This window comes from the organism of the source record quoted next, unplaced genomic scaffold (assembly GCF_019419815.1).
Source record: "Pyrus x bretschneideri cultivar Hongxiangsu unplaced genomic scaffold, Pyrus_bretschneideri_v1 Contig18, whole genome shotgun sequence".
Lineage (NCBI taxonomy): Eukaryota > Viridiplantae > Streptophyta > Magnoliopsida > Rosales > Rosaceae > Pyrus > Pyrus x bretschneideri.
In genome coordinates, this window is record NW_025999479.1 from 4,480,648 (window position 1) to 4,495,899 (window position 15,252).

Genomic DNA, 15,252 nt, shown 5'->3' on the forward strand with positions numbered 1-15,252 from the left:
TATAACAAACTCACCAAGCATGTGAGTGCTGACTCAACAATATAGAAAAAACATATTAAAACTATCCTCTCAACTTGCTAAAATACTATTAAATCCTAACTTATTACATTCCCATACTAAAACTACTTTTTCCCATTTGCATTTTCATCTTCTTCCTTGTGATCAAAGCAATCGCAGAATTGGATCATAACAATGACCCACATGAGTAGCATCATCCCTTATTCTCTAATGACCAAATAAGCAACGGTTGTTGTAGATCTCCATCGTCCCGCAAACCCATCGCCTTTTTGGCATCTGGGTTGACCCGAACAACAGGAAAGACGGGTCTTTTGCTATCTCTGCTCCGCTTTGCCCTTCCCATCTCCTTCTTCCTCACTTTCAACAACCAGAAAACCCAGAAAAATTTGAACCCAAAAAACCCCAAAAAAAAAAAAATATTGTGGGATGAGCTTGAATCAACGATGAGATTGATGTGGAGCACAAACCCCAGAAAACATAAAAATCCCTGATCGCAGACCTTTTTTTATCTTTCACCTTCGAGCCAATTACTTAGGAAAATGGTGTCGATTATGAAGATATACAGTCGATTATGAAGTTGTGAGAAGAAATGAAGAGGGTGAGAGGGTGGGGGAGGAGGAGTTGGATGGGAAAGGAAAATGAAAGAGATGGAGAAAAAGGAGGATAGAGAGTTTGACCAAAGAAAAGGGAGAGACATAGAGAGTTTTATTTTTATTTTTTTTTTGAAAAAAAAAAATTTGTTATCTACTTTTAGTTGGAGACTAGACCAAATGCTTTACTAAGTCCAGCTTAGTCTATTCTAATCCAATTCAATTTAGTTCTTAAAATTAGTTCAGTCCGAAATATTCCGGTGAAACAAACGCATCCAATGGTATAGAACATGATCATGAAGATAAAGGAAGGAAAATATTAAGCGTCAAGCGAAACAACACCGGGCGTTAAAGGTTTCCACCACAACCCAAAAGGCCCAATACACATGTTAGCAGAAGAAGAAAGCAGTGTTTGGGTTTGGGTAAGACAAATGCCAGTAGCAGCAATAACGCCACGTAATTTCAATCTCAGTTTCCAGAAATACTACCAGAAGGTAGCGCCGATCAAGTTCCACCAAGGCATTCGAATCTTCGTTTCAATTGCAGGCGTAGGCTGCTGCGTCGCCACCGGAGCCAATAAAGCCATGGTCACCACCGCCGCCGCAACCAGCAGCAATAGCAACAGGAGTGGTGGAGGCGGCGCGTATACGGGCATCAAGGAGATAGTGAGATTCGAAAAAGAGATCAAGAAGAGCAAATTCATCGCCGTCGCTGGTCCCATCTCCGACGAACAATCCGCTCAATCGTTCCTATCCCAGGTACGCTAATTCTACTTTTGTTCTTTGATTTCGTCACAAAAGGAAAAACCGTGGCAAATGAAGTTTTGGTGCTTTAGGTACGAGAGCAACGCGCTACTCACAATTGCTGGGCGTACAAGGTTAGGGTTTGGGTTTTGAAATCGTCCATTTTTTTTCTTTGCTTGTTATTTGGTAATCTGTTTGTATTGTTTTTTTAATTAATCAAATGAGGTACCGATCAGGTTGGAGATCAATTCCGGTCTAATGATGACGGTGAACCTTCCGGAACGGCCGGAAAACCAATCCATTCTGCTATTGAATCTTCAGGAATTGACAGAGTTATGGTGGTTGTCATCAGGTAACTGCATTTCTTTCTTCAATGATATGCATTCGCTTCCGTTTGTTTTACGAATTTGTTCTTAAAAGTGTGCACATTGTTCTCTGTTGTCTGCTTTACGCTTATTGCTATTGCTCTTTCCATTGAGTGTTGTATTTGATTCTATTTTTATAGATATTTTGGTGGTATTAAATTGGGAACTGGAGGACTCGTCAGGGCTTATGGAGGAGTTGCCTCTGAATGCTTGAAAAATGCCCCAACTTGTCTTGTGAAATCAAGGGTATTAGCTCCTTTTTCTTTTATGCAAGATGTCCTGTTTAATTACTGCTTCAGAAAGCAACGGGACCGGGAAAGGAAAGAACTTCCCTATACTCGTCCATTCTTGGTCGCAATCCACTCTATCAGTATCATAAAATGAACACGGGTTTTATTCCTTTGCCACATATTTGGGACTCGTAGACTTTCACTTCAAAACCTTGGGACCAAAGCTCACAAATGTCTGAATAAGTTTCAATTAATTTGAGTTAAGTCTGTATTATTTTTTGCACCCGTAAATCATTTCATTTTCTGTATCATTAGAACGTTTAATTATATGATCTTATCCTTTCTCTCTTCTAGGTAAGAATGGGGGTCGAGGTTCCCTTTGATCTTTTGGGCGTTCTATACCATCAGGTGAGCTGGTTTGGATGCACTATGATAACTCTCCCTTTTGCATTTTGATGGTCAAATCTCTAAAGTGTATCCATATCTTATATTAAGATGCGATGTTTACAGCTACAATCTTTTCACGTTGAAGACATCAAGCAAGATTATGAGACTGGTAAAGATGGTATCACCATGGTTACTTACCAAGTTGATTTTGACCGTATTGAGAAATTGGAGGAAGCTATCAAAAACAATTGTAGCCGAGAATTAGTGTTCTATAAGCGCTGAAACAGTGGCTTAGCTGGTATAGACATTTCACAGCGAAGCATTTTGAGACCGGCACATACATTTTGGAAGCAATCATTGGCAACAGTTAAAGAAGAGTGTACGGGAAAAAAATCTAAAACATCTGCAGCTTTGTTCGGGAAGTTTATTGATTAAATTAGTTGGAATGCAATATTAACTTAAATCTTGAAAGGCGATTGTTCACCTGACGTGTTGTCTATAGGACAGTCTTTCTTTATAGTGAAAAGACTTGGGTGCAAGTTTACAGTTTAGCACTGCAATACTCGTTTATGTTGTCTATTGCATTGTGGTGTTCTTGGATCAGTTGTATCAAGTCTAGTTTGATATTCCATTTCAGAAGTTGGGTGTTGTCAAACTTTCTGCTGTGTTGCTTCTTGGTCTGTTGGGTAGCGTGTTTGATAATATGCTTAGTAAGGTGGTCAATTCAAATGATTGAATCATTGATGGCTATGGTATTTTGAGTCATGTATATACTTGGTGAGAAATTAGCAGCACTTGTCCGTCGACTTCAGTTAAAGCTCGTATTAGCCATCTCTTTTTGTTTTGGATTACTATGCTCCCTTTGCCATTGATAAATCGGACTGTTGCATAAATGAAAACAGAAGAAAGGAGTAATCGTAGTTAAATGACTCCAATCCATGCGTATGCTATGAATATCTACTCCTAGTCAAAGAAGGAAAAAAGAATGGAAAAACGCTAATCCGTTTTATTTTCATGATTAACAAGTCAAAATCTGTACAATAACCAACAAATGCTATGATTACGAGCGCTTTTAATGTCTGCGATCCACAAGATAAAAGCGCTTATAATCCCTCAACCCTAATTAGAATTTTAATTACCGTACGTAAGTATCAATATCGGATCCGACTTCTCTAATTACATTGTTTTAAACTTTACACACTAAACCTTAACTGAAAACGCTTAACTAGTAAACTTCAATTGAACCGTGTTGTTTTGGTCATGGTCCCAAATAAATCTTTGGTATTAAAATGAACAGAATCGTTTAATAACACGGTTAAGTCAATCTTCTCCTACATTAAGATCATTTGACTGATGTTCGAGTTTGTTGAGATAGGAGTCTCACTATATTATTTAGGAAGCTAGTGAGCACGTTTCCACCATTACCAATCAGCTTCCAATTATAAATTATTTTTTCTAGTACAGCGATAAGTTTGGCTAAGCCTCACAATGGATAACCTAATTTGGTATTGAATTCGCTATTCACGAGATTCGGACTTAAGACCTCTCACTTACAAATGAAGAAGAATACTACCAGACCGTAGTATTAAATAGCCTTACAATTATAATTAACCTTCACATTTTAACCTTTTAAATCTTCATATACAATTGCACAAAATATACTAAAAGCTATCTTTAACCCCCTCACTCATGACTCATCCATAAATATTCAAAACGATGAATTTTTTTAAAAGGAGAGTAATTTACAAGGAATGGATTTACCATCATATTACGTCTCAATCCAAAATTGAAATGTCTTGCGGTGATGATATTGTATTATTGAAACAAAATGTCATGATGATGGTAAATTCGTTTCATATAAATATATGAAACAATATGAAAAAGAAGAAGATGATGGAGAGAGAAAAGTATGAAGAATAAATATATGAGAGAGTGGTGAAGAAGAAAGAGGAGAGAGAAAAAGAAAGAAAGAAAGAAAGAAAGGTAGGAAGGAAGAGAGAGAGGAGGACGAAGGAGGAGAGGAGAGAGAAAATAATGAAGAAGAAAAAGGAGGACAGAGACAAAAAGTATAAATTAGGAGATAAAGATCTATCTTTAATAGAGACAAAAAAGTATAAATAAGGAGATAAAGATCTATCTTTTAACAAAATGTGGTCTCTTTCCAAAATATGATAAAATACATTAATTATTTTGGATCACAAAAAATTCCAAGCTTTTTTTCTTCATTGTTTATTGGCCAAAACATTTCATCAAGATTTCCAATAAAAAACCAAAGGAGGAGAGGAGAGAGAAAATAACGAAGAAGAAAAAGGAGGATAGAGACAAAAAGTATAAATAAGGAGATAAAGATCTATCTTTTAACAAAATTTGGTCTCTTTCCAAAATATGATAAAATACATTAATTATTTTGGATCACAAAAAATTCCAAACTTTTTCTCTTCATTGTTTATTGGCCAAAACATTTCATCAAGATTGCCAATATAAAACCAAATCATTCCAGTACTCAAGGGTACCGTTTGGTACGCAGACAGGATGAGATGGGACGGACTGGAGGTTTCGTGTTATGTTTGACACGCGCTAGACGGAACGGGACGATTGTTCCGTTTTGTGTTTGGTATTCGTTGGACGGAACGGAACCAAAAGATTAAATGATTAACTTATCCCTGTTCCGTCTATTTTTTGGTACAATGTTTATGCGTGAGACGGGATAGAACATATATATATACTTTTTTTTTTTTTTTGAACTTGTTCATATTTTGAACACATATACTTATCTACAATATATTTTTTTACACTAGCATCTGGCTGAAGATATGTTATGCCATGAATTCTATATTTTATAACAATACCATGATTTGTTTCAACATGTTTGAAGCTTATCGGATCAATGATGTGAAGAGGCAACATTCAAACAATATGTATAGTATAATTGTAAAAATTATGAGTCTCTATTTTCCGGGAGTAGGCTTACATACATGTCTATATCTCAGTAGTCTTCAAACAATAAAAAATAATTACACCAATCATCTCATCAAACTGTCATAAAACAATAAAAGACAATTACAGCAACTACTATTTCAACCAATTTTCAAGCCCTCCTTTCTCTCCACTCATCGTATATTTCTCTTACAAGATCATCACTCCATTGAGTTCACATCTGACTTGACCCCCCCCCCCCCCAACAGAGATTCTGCAATATTTTTATCTCCCTCTTAATCTGCATTTCGAACCAAACAGAAAAGTAAGCGTCACCACAATGATTCAAAACAAAGCTCTTGTACAAAAGAAAACTTTTACTTCATATGCCAGGGGCAGTCAAAATTGTTTCTTGGGGTTGGTTAAACCTTCAAATTAAAGTTTTTTTTTTTGCAGTTTCCAATGACTAGATTGCACCGACACTTCATGAAAAAAATCATGATAGGATTTCACTCAAACTCTTCCAATACACTATCCTCATTCATTAGGTATCTAATAAATGAAAGAACACTAACTTTCCACTCTAGGAAACTTAATTCTATGAAAACACCAGCCGTACACAAGTACAGAATCAGCCATTACATGAAATATTAGTCCGGCATACATGAAAGCAAGAACGAAACAAATAGAATTACCCAACTGATAAGAACAACAAATTGTCAATCTTCTTCACATAAGAAGGTAAAAGCAATGCAATTCAGAACTTACCTTCTTCTTTTAACAAGTTTGAGAATCTTGATAATACATTTTTCGTTATCGTTACGGTAAACCCCTTCAAACACTTTACTATAGTTTCCTCTCCCAACCTTCTTCACCACCTCGTAATCACCCTGCTCCCTATACATTAATCACAATTAATTCAAAAAAGCAAAAACATTTATCCATCAAAATTCAATTTTCCCACCATAAACCAGATTTTCCTCAATTTTCTCACAATCCAAACAAGAACAAGAGAATTTCATCAGTTTATTACCCCCATTGGACAGTGAGGGACTCGTAGTCCCAGTAGTCCTTGGGTCGGATCACGTTGACATCGGCGTAAGTCCTAGCCTTGGAGATGGTGCCAGGACGAAGAATCGATTTACAGATCTCCTGCTCCAGGGTTTCGTGATAAGGATGAAGCGGCCTCCGGGGGGGGGGGGGTGGTGAAATGTCGTATGGCGGTGAGGGAGAGGAGTTGCTAAGGAAGCAATGCAGCGGAAGAGAGGCAGCAGGGACAGGTGGGAGGAGAGGGAGAAAGGAGACGGCGGAGGGTGGGGGCGTGCGAGGAAGAGAGAGAAGGCTACGGGTGGAAGTGGCTCCGTGCTGCTGCCTGCTGGCTGGGTGCAGTCGGTGGCTGTGGGAGAGGATGAGGAGGAAGGCTTCGGGAAAAGAAAGGCAGCGAAAGAGAATGTATTAGGGTTTGTTTTAGAGGGTGTAAATATTGAAAAAGATAAGGGGCATTTTTATCAAAAATGTTATAATTTTGTGTTCCACGAAGGTGGAATGAGTCGTTCCAGGGGTGAGATGGAACAAAAATTCAGCCAAAACTTGTTATGTGGGACAGCGAGTTCCACTGTTTTTGACTCACGGGACGGAACGTCTTGTCCCACTGCATTCCATCCATTCCCACGTACCAAACGCTACCAAAAAGAGAAGATTGGATTGAGAGCCTCAACTGTTGTTCATCTGTGACCCGTGACTCATGTTTTGGCATTTAGGTTTCTGCCAAATAAGGCCTCAATGCATAGCATGGTTTCATAGCCCCCTGTCAAATAGTGCCCCTTCCTCTTTAATTATATACACAGCTCATTCGACACACAAAGTGAAAACACCTACATCTCTGACCTCTCACATTGCAATTTGCAACCATAGAAAAATAAGTAAAACATTAAAATTCCTTTGAATCCTTTTATCTGGCTTTCCACCCCTTTTTCTTCCTCCATAGCAAAATCTAGAGTCAAAGAAAATTACATTAATCCTCTCAGATGAGTTCTTCTACTATTTTCTTGCTCTTTCTTCTCACAGTTGCATTTCCTCGCCAAAACCCTAATTTTCTCATCCAAGCTGACTCAACCCTGATCCAGAACACATGCAAAAACACCAAGTACTATGGCCTTTGCGTCTCATCCCTCAAATCTGTTCCCACAAGCATAAATGCAGACACAAAGGGGTTGGCAGTTATTATGGTTGGGATTGGAATGGCAAACGCAACTGCTACCTCATCGTACTTGTCCTCTCAGCTAATCAGCTCAAGCATCAATGACACAAACTTGAAGAAGGTCCTCAAGGAGTGTGCCGACAAGTACGGCTACGTCGGTGATGCCCTTCAAGCTTCAGTGCAGGATTTAGGTTCAGAGTCTTATGATTATGCTTACATGCACATCACTGCAGCAGCTGACTACCCAAATGCCTGCCACAATGCTTTCAAAAGGTACCCAGGTTTGGCTTATCCTCCAGAACTTGCAAGAAGAGAGGAGGGATTGAAGCATATTTGTGATGTGGCTCTGGGAATTATTGATAATTTTGGCTTGTAACTGTTTATTTCCTACTAGGGTGCTCAATAATGCAAGTTTATTAGATTATTAGGAAAGGAAAGAAAAATTATTTATTTTTCCGAGTCACTGTGTGGTCTAAACCATTAATTCTGTAGCAATGCATGTCCTAAACATATATGCAGTTAATTATTCAGATTATATTAATATTTCTCTAGAATATGATGCCCACTTAGTTAGAATCTACCATTATAATTTTTGATTAATTGTCCACTAACAAAAAGTGTTTTGTCTCCTTTCTTTTCTTTGACCATAGTAGAAGATGACTGATAGCACGTTCCCATATAAAGTCCTAACTTTGTTCCAGAATTTTCCATAAGGATACTGATTGTGTTCAACGGTGGAATTTACTTGTCTTCCATTTATAATTAATGTATTTTTATTATATAAATATTATTATTAGAGCTGTTTATTCTTTTTATTATCTTTTGAAGATTATAGGCAAAAAAATTTGGAGATCATTTAGCTAGTCATCCATGTCAAACTGATCGACAAATTTGTTATCAAGTAGCATCCTCATATGATGAATCGTCCATTTTTTTATACATGTGAATAGCTAAACGATCTTCAAATTGAATCATTTTTTGCACATATGATCTTGTTTGGGCCCGATTTTACAATATCGGCCTAGGCATTCAAGGGCGTTGAATGAGCGAATTTTAATTTATTGGATATGCTAAGATAATTTTTAATTATTATTTAAAGGATAACATTATGATTTTTTAATCATATATTTATCTCTTAAATGAGATATTAAAATTATCTATATGTCATCTAGAGCACAGCGAGTAGGCATGCAAAATAGGATACTGGAGAATATGTTTTTCTTTTGTGGTATTGCTTTGGCCACGTGAGTCATGCATCATTAGGATTCCTGGTACAAAGTGGTATTTGGTGGAAGATGGTATCTCAAGTGATTAGCTGATATTGCAATTAAATTGTAATTTACTTTGCATGTATGGTTGCACCTGGATAGACATCATGGAAAAAGAAGGCTTTATAGTTGCATTGGGAGTCTTAATAAAGCAAGGTTACTGATGGAGTTGATGTGATAAGCTTTGATAGGCTTTTGTTTTGTTTGAGAAGGCACTTATATCAGTGTGATGGATAGCCCTTTGATACAGATCAATTTTCTTTCCGCAAGTTTGAGTTGCAGTTGGACTTTGCAAAATTATCAAGCCGTGCCAAGTAGTGAATATGAATGCTATAAATACAAGTGCTCTGCAACAAAGGACGCCCTTCCAAATCAACACACAAATTGCCCTGTACAAAGCTTCTCAACAACCCTGAGATTTTTTCCTCTTCCCTTTTCTTCTCACCAACACCTCTTCAGTTTGGATAGACAACACTGTGAAGGCAACCTGCGACATCTTCAGTTTGGATAGGCAGCATTGGAGCCGTAGAATCAGCCGACCGAGGAGGACCTTCATTTTGGATAGACAGCACTGCTTTGAGACCAACTGGTTATTTATTCAAGTCTCAGTCAACAAGAATTTCCGAGTCTTTGTTGGTAGAGGTCATCTCATCAGCCTTGTCGGCAAAGTAAGGTGTTACCAGGTTACTACATTTGGCACATTGAAAGCTAAATTTGAAATTGTACTTCGCAGAACTAACAACCTTATCTTCAGGCTCTAGAACCCAAAGGCCGAGACGTGTTCCTTCCTCGGCCTCAGTCGCGAGATCAAGAAGTTAGCAGTGCGCCCAACATCACATCAACATATTTTACTCCCCGACCGAACTTGGCCGACGAGTTGGCACGCCTTGCATGCAACCGAAGAGCGTAGTTAGCTTATTAATTACTTGACATGCGCGCTATGTAGACTTGGTAGTTTTTAGGGTCAACATTTTGGCATGCGCAGTGGGACCCCGTGTTAATACTATGAAGTTCATATGATATATCAAGATGTTAATCCGGCTTCGTTCAGCCGATTAGACGCATTCCTAGTTCAACTTCATGCGAAACAGATTCTTAAAGCATGTGAAGAAAGGCAAAAATCTTTTTCTCAAATTATAAAGGTGAAAGTTCATCATAGCTTACATGATCAATGGTTAAATGAAGATAGAACTCGATTTTATGAGTGGTTTGATAAGAAAACAATTTTAGGTTTTGGATACAAATCAATTCAATTTGAAGAATGGTTTGATCAAAAGGCAGGGGCAATTTTCCTCCGGCCACAATCAAACTTCGGCCTAGGAAAATTGTCAAGTCGACTGAAGAAAACCTAAACCACCAATTTTTGAGGTCGAGGCTGAAAGTTTGGTAGGCCTAGAAGAAAAAGTTCAAGTTTTTAAGCCAAATACAAAGATTGACTCAGAAAATGATTCGTCAAAGGAGTGTTCCAATGACGAACAAGGCCGATACACGGCTTCAGACGGAAAAACCACATCAATTGATATGGTAATTGGAGACGTGATCTTAGATGTCGAAACCATGACAGTTGATATGGTTATTGGCGATAAAACCGATGTGGAGCAATCCTATTTGGCTGAGTTATTCGAGTTAAAGTCGAGATTGGCAAAATTATTATGCCTGAGAGGCTTGATAATTGTTCAACATATTCGGTGGCTGAGATTCAAAAAAATTTCGCCAAGTCAAAAGTATTTGGAGATTATTCTTTATTCGGCCTAAAGCGAAATCAAATTGAGAATTTTAATATGAAAACATCTTAACTAGGAATAAAACATTGTTGGCCTCCTCCTTCTCATGGATCGGGCACTATTATTCCTGTATGTTAGATTTCAGTTTTTTTTTTTTTTTTTTTTTTTTTTTTAATTTTATTATATATATATATATATATATATATATATATATTCTTATCCGTCTGGCTGTTTGAGCCAATGATGCATACAAAAATAGGAGGGGCAACGAACATCTTGACCTCATACAAAACTAAAAAAAAAAAAAAAAAAAAAAAAAAAAAAAAAAAAAAAAAAAAAAAAAAAAAATCTTATCCGTCTGGCTGTTTGAGTCAATGATGCATACAAAAATAGGAGGGGCAACGAACATCTTGACCTCATACAAAACCAAAAAAAAAAAAAAAAAAAAAAAAAACTTTCGGCCGTTTAGGCCGAGGGTAAGTGCAGCAAGGCGATGGATTTCAAAGGCCGAGAGTCAAGAAGAGAAATTCAATGGAGTTGGATCTCTCATTCAGTGGGTCTGCACGACCTTGGATCTCAATGAGGTGAGGTTTGTTGGTTGGTATTCGGCCATAATGATCATGTCACTCATCTTCAAAATTACGTTTAGCCGAGTCCTACACGTTTGGAAACTTGATTATTGGGTCTTTGTGAATGGTTGCACTTGTTAAGAGGAAAAAGTAATTTCTCATTCGGTTGGAGGGCCAATATAATATATGTTCATATGTATATGTCCTCTTTGACTTTTGGGTTGCCGACACGCAGTATGCACATAGAGTTTTGGTGTTGGACAAAGATGTGTTGAGTTCGGTGGTGTCAGACCATTCGGTGGCGTCGATGTCAATCTTGAACGTTTGCTGTGGATATCAGTTATTCGAATTTTAATTTTTTGTCCGACAGTCAACATGATTCAGGGCCTAGATTACAATAACATTCTGCGATTTCCTCCAGGGCTTAGATTTCATCATTGAATTGCATGGGATGTTGTCATCATGATCGCTGACGTCGTGCTGGTGGAAGCTGATATACTTAACTGCTGTGAGCATGCATAAGTTAATCTGATCACACTTCTTGAGTTGAACTGCAAGATTAGGCTGGGTTACCTCAGACTATTGATCATTATTTTCCACCACTATTTTCAACTCTTACAACCAGTGTCGATCAGCTTTGCGAAGTGGTGACTAGAGAGCTAGTCACTTGGTCCAAGAAATTTTCTAATTGCACCAAGCCGAGAAAGTAACGATAGTTTGATGCATTGCTTAGGATATGAATTCGATGACCGAGGGTTATTTGTTCTTTTACCAAGCTCAGTGATATTATTTTTTTGGTCTTGTCCTTTTCGATCGAGAAGCTTGAAGAACCAAAGTTGAAAAATGAATTTAAAAGTTCTGCGACCCAGCTTTAAAACTTTAATTTCCTCAACCATTCGACTACGCAAGTCGAAGCTCAAGGAAATTGGAAGACAATATTTGGACCCGATTTTACAATACAGGCGTAGGCATTCAAGGCTGTTGAATGAGTGAATTTTAAACTGTTGGATTTGCTAGGATAATATTTAATTATTATTTAAAGGATAAAATTATGATTTTTAAATCATATATTTATCTCTTAAACGAGATATTAAAATTATCTAAATGTCATCTAGAGCACAAAGAGTAGGCATGCAAAATAGGACACTGGAGAATATGTTTTTCTTTTGTGGTATTGCTTTGGCCACGTGAGTCATGCATTATTAGGACTCCTGATACAAAGTGGTATTTTGTGGAAGATGGTATCTCAAGTGATTAGCTGATATTGCAATTAAATTGTAATTTACTTTGCATGTATGGTTGCACTTGGACAGACATCATGGAAAAAGAAGGCTTTATAATTGCATTAGGAGTCTTAATGGGATAAAGCAAGGTTACTGATGGAGTTCTGATGATGATGTGATAAACCTTGATAGGCTTTTGTTTTGTTTGAGAATGCACAGATAACAGTCTAAAGGATAGCCCTCTCACACAGATTAATTTTCTTTCCACGAGTTTGAGTTGCAGTTGGACTTTGCAAAATTATCAAGTTGTGCCAAGCAGAGAATATGAATGCTATAAATACAAGTGCTTTGCAATAGAGGACGCCTCTCCAAATCAACACACGAATTATCCTGCACAAAACTTCTCCGCAACCTTGAGATTTTTTCCTCTTGGCCATTCTTCTCGCCAACACATCTTCAGTTTGGACAGACAGCACTGTGAAAGCAACCAACAACATCTTCAGTTTGGATAGACAACACTAGACTCATAAAATCAGCTGACCGAGGAGCACCTTCAGTTTGGATAGACAACACTGCTTCAAGACTGACTGGTTATTTATCCAAGTCCTGCCCAACAAGGATTTTCAAGTCTTTGTTGGTAGAGGTCGTCTCATCATCATTTTCGGTGAAATGAGGTGTTACCAGGTTACTACATTCGGCACATTGAAAGCCGAATTTGAAATTGAACTTCGTAGAACTAGCAACCTTGTCTTCAGGCTCTAGAACCCGAAGGTCGAGACGTGTTCCTTCCTCAGCCGCAGTTGCAAGATTAAGAAGTTAATAGTGCGCCCAACACCACTTCAACATATTTTACTCCCTGGCCGAACTTGGCCGACGAGTTGGCAAGCCCCGAACGCAACCAAATGACGTAGTTAGCTTATTAATTATTCGGCCTGTACGCCATGTAGGCTTGGTAGTTTTTAGGGTCAACAGATCTTTAAAGGATACTAAAAAGAATGAACAATTCTGATTATGATATTTGTACAATAAAGATACGTTAATCATAAATGAGAGACAAGTAGATTCTTTATCCGAACCAGGCCTTTCTTTATTTTTATAGTTTATACTATGAGAGAGTGCAATATGAATTTTTGGAGAGCAAATGGACCAAGGAGCATGAAAACCAAAAGAAGAAAGAGTATCGAGGGACCCAAAGAGAGAGCAGATAAACCAAGAGCAGAAAAGAAAAATTGACACTCATCTCTTCAAAGTATTCAAACCCTTAAACACTACCCGAACCTCTTCCAGGATTCCACCTTGCACTTTGGGCATTGATATAAAATTTTGAAAAATAAATGACCACAAAAAACGTTTAGAGAGATCCAAATAAGGTATGCGAGCGAAATTTTCAAGTGTCGCTTGTCCTTTTGTTAGTTCTCTTAAAAGTTTGTGGTTTCATATCGTGTTTCGCAAACCATCACCAGTACACATATATAGGAAGGTTCTGTAGTCAACAACCGAACAACACTACTTTGGATGATGTTCAGCAGCGCTCTATTGAACGTCTCAAGAACATTTGGTGCACCGAGGCCAAACAATTTGAATGACCGTCCATGTTTTTTCAATCCAAAACTAAAAAAAAGTTTCAATTTTTTTCGACCCTAAATGTTGAATCAGTACTACGTTTAACATTTAGCGCGACGAACTTGAATTGGTCGTGCAAAGCTTATCCCCATCGCACAAATGTCAAAGCGATAGAAACTTCGTAGCGCAAAATCTGTCGTGTGAAGATTGTGAAAAAAGACTTTGTGCGACGAATAAACACAGTGGTCGCGGAGATGAAAGTGCAATGGTTTCATCTTCATCGCACCAAATTTTTAGGAACGAAGATCTTTGTGGCACAAAATTCTAGAATACGAGTAGCAGTCGTCAGGATACATACATGGAATGACTAATCTTCATCTCTAAGAACTTTGCGCGATAACATGTTATTCTTGTGCCACAAAAACGGATTAGTCTCAAAAAATTATGCATGACGAAGGTATTCGTCGTGCAAAAAATAAAATGTATATTTTTAAATTTATTTTTTGTTCTGGTTTTAGTTTTGTAATATAATAATGAAATTAAATTGCAATAAAACAATGTAATGAAGAGAAAAATAATTTATTTAGAATAAAAAAAATTGTACGTACAAGGAAAAAGTTTAAAAAGTAAGGGAGTAGAAAACTAAGAAAAGAAGGTGGAATAATCTCCAGGGTCCTCATTTGCAGGCGGTTGGAAACCTTGGGGCAAGAAGGTCTCGGGGATGAGGACGGGCTCAGAGGTCTAAGGGGTGGAGTTCTAGGCATGCTCAAGTTGGAGGGGCTTAGACGTCGACAAGGTACGAATATCCAGGAAACGAATGCAGGACTCACTGAGGACCTTTACGATTAGTGACATCTGGCTCTTATACGAGGTGAGCTTACTCTTAAGGCCGGCTGCCTCTTCTGTCAAAGCTGTCACGTTGCCCTTCGATTTCGAGGATGAAGTGACTCTAAGTTCCCCGTCGCCGGGCATTCCCCATCCCCTTACAATACGTCCCCAGCCTCAGACCGAGAGTCTGATCCAAAGTGTTTGTAAGGATCTGAAACCCCGTATCCTCAGAGGGATCCACAGACTCGATCAGAGTGTCGGGAGGAAGCTGGGAGGTGGACTCTTGAAGAATCGATTTCCTCTTCTCCATCATCGTTGCCTGTGTAATATAACATGAAATTTTAATAATAACATTGAAATAATAACCATGATACTTGAATGCGTAAGATAGTAATTACAATTAAAGAATACTTACGTTAAGAGACTCAGTCAACTCATCCCCGGGTCGAACATAAAAGTCTGCAAATACATCGATCTCTGGGAATTTTGAACCCCCATGAATAGAACAAGATAAGAAAAATGTTAGTATGAAAAAAAATTAATATTATTGACATATTAAAAATTGAATATGAAAAGCATTATTAATACCTGCCGCCACACCTTCATCCTATATGAGAAAGGCATTGAA

At 37.8% G+C, this 15,252-nt stretch overlaps 2 protein-coding genes across 2 annotated transcripts; both read left to right on the top strand.

Moving 5' to 3' along the window:
* The first annotated feature begins 936 nt into the window (after window positions 1–936).
* LOC103937437 (IMPACT family member YvyE) lies at window positions 937–3,164 on the top strand. Its single transcript, XM_009347380.3, has 6 exons — window positions 937–1,366; window positions 1,444–1,485; window positions 1,588–1,703; window positions 1,857–1,962; window positions 2,301–2,354; window positions 2,457–3,164. Exons 1-6 carry the CDS (start codon window positions 995–997, stop codon window positions 2,613–2,615), a joined length of 849 nt encoding a protein of 282 aa, XP_009345655.1. The 5' UTR covers window positions 937–994; the 3' UTR covers window positions 2,616–3,164.
* A 4,020-nt stretch (window positions 3,165–7,184) lies between these two features.
* On the top strand, window positions 7,185–8,304 carry LOC103937431 (cell wall / vacuolar inhibitor of fructosidase 2-like). The gene has a single exon (XM_009347372.3). It carries the CDS (start codon window positions 7,277–7,279, stop codon window positions 7,823–7,825), a length of 549 nt encoding a protein of 182 aa, XP_009345647.2. The 5' UTR covers window positions 7,185–7,276; the 3' UTR covers window positions 7,826–8,304.
* Window positions 8,305–15,252: the final 6,948 nt, after the last annotated feature.

Excerpts from the sequence above, each read along its gene's own strand:
- LOC103937431 (XM_009347372.3), top strand. The coding sequence starts at position 7,277 with ATGAGTTCTTCTACTATTTTCTTGCTCTTTCTTCTCACAGTTGCATTT.
- LOC103937437 (XM_009347380.3), top strand. The coding sequence starts at position 995 with ATGTTAGCAGAAGAAGAAAGCAGTGTTTGGGTTTGGGTAAGACAAATG. Across the intron at positions 1,367-1,443 it reads CTCAATCGTTCCTATCCCAG|GTACGAGAGCAACGCGCTAC; the intron begins GTACGCTAATTC and ends TTGGTGCTTTAG. Across the intron at positions 1,486-1,587 it reads ACAATTGCTGGGCGTACAAG|GTTGGAGATCAATTCCGGTC; the intron begins GTTAGGGTTTGG and ends GGTACCGATCAG.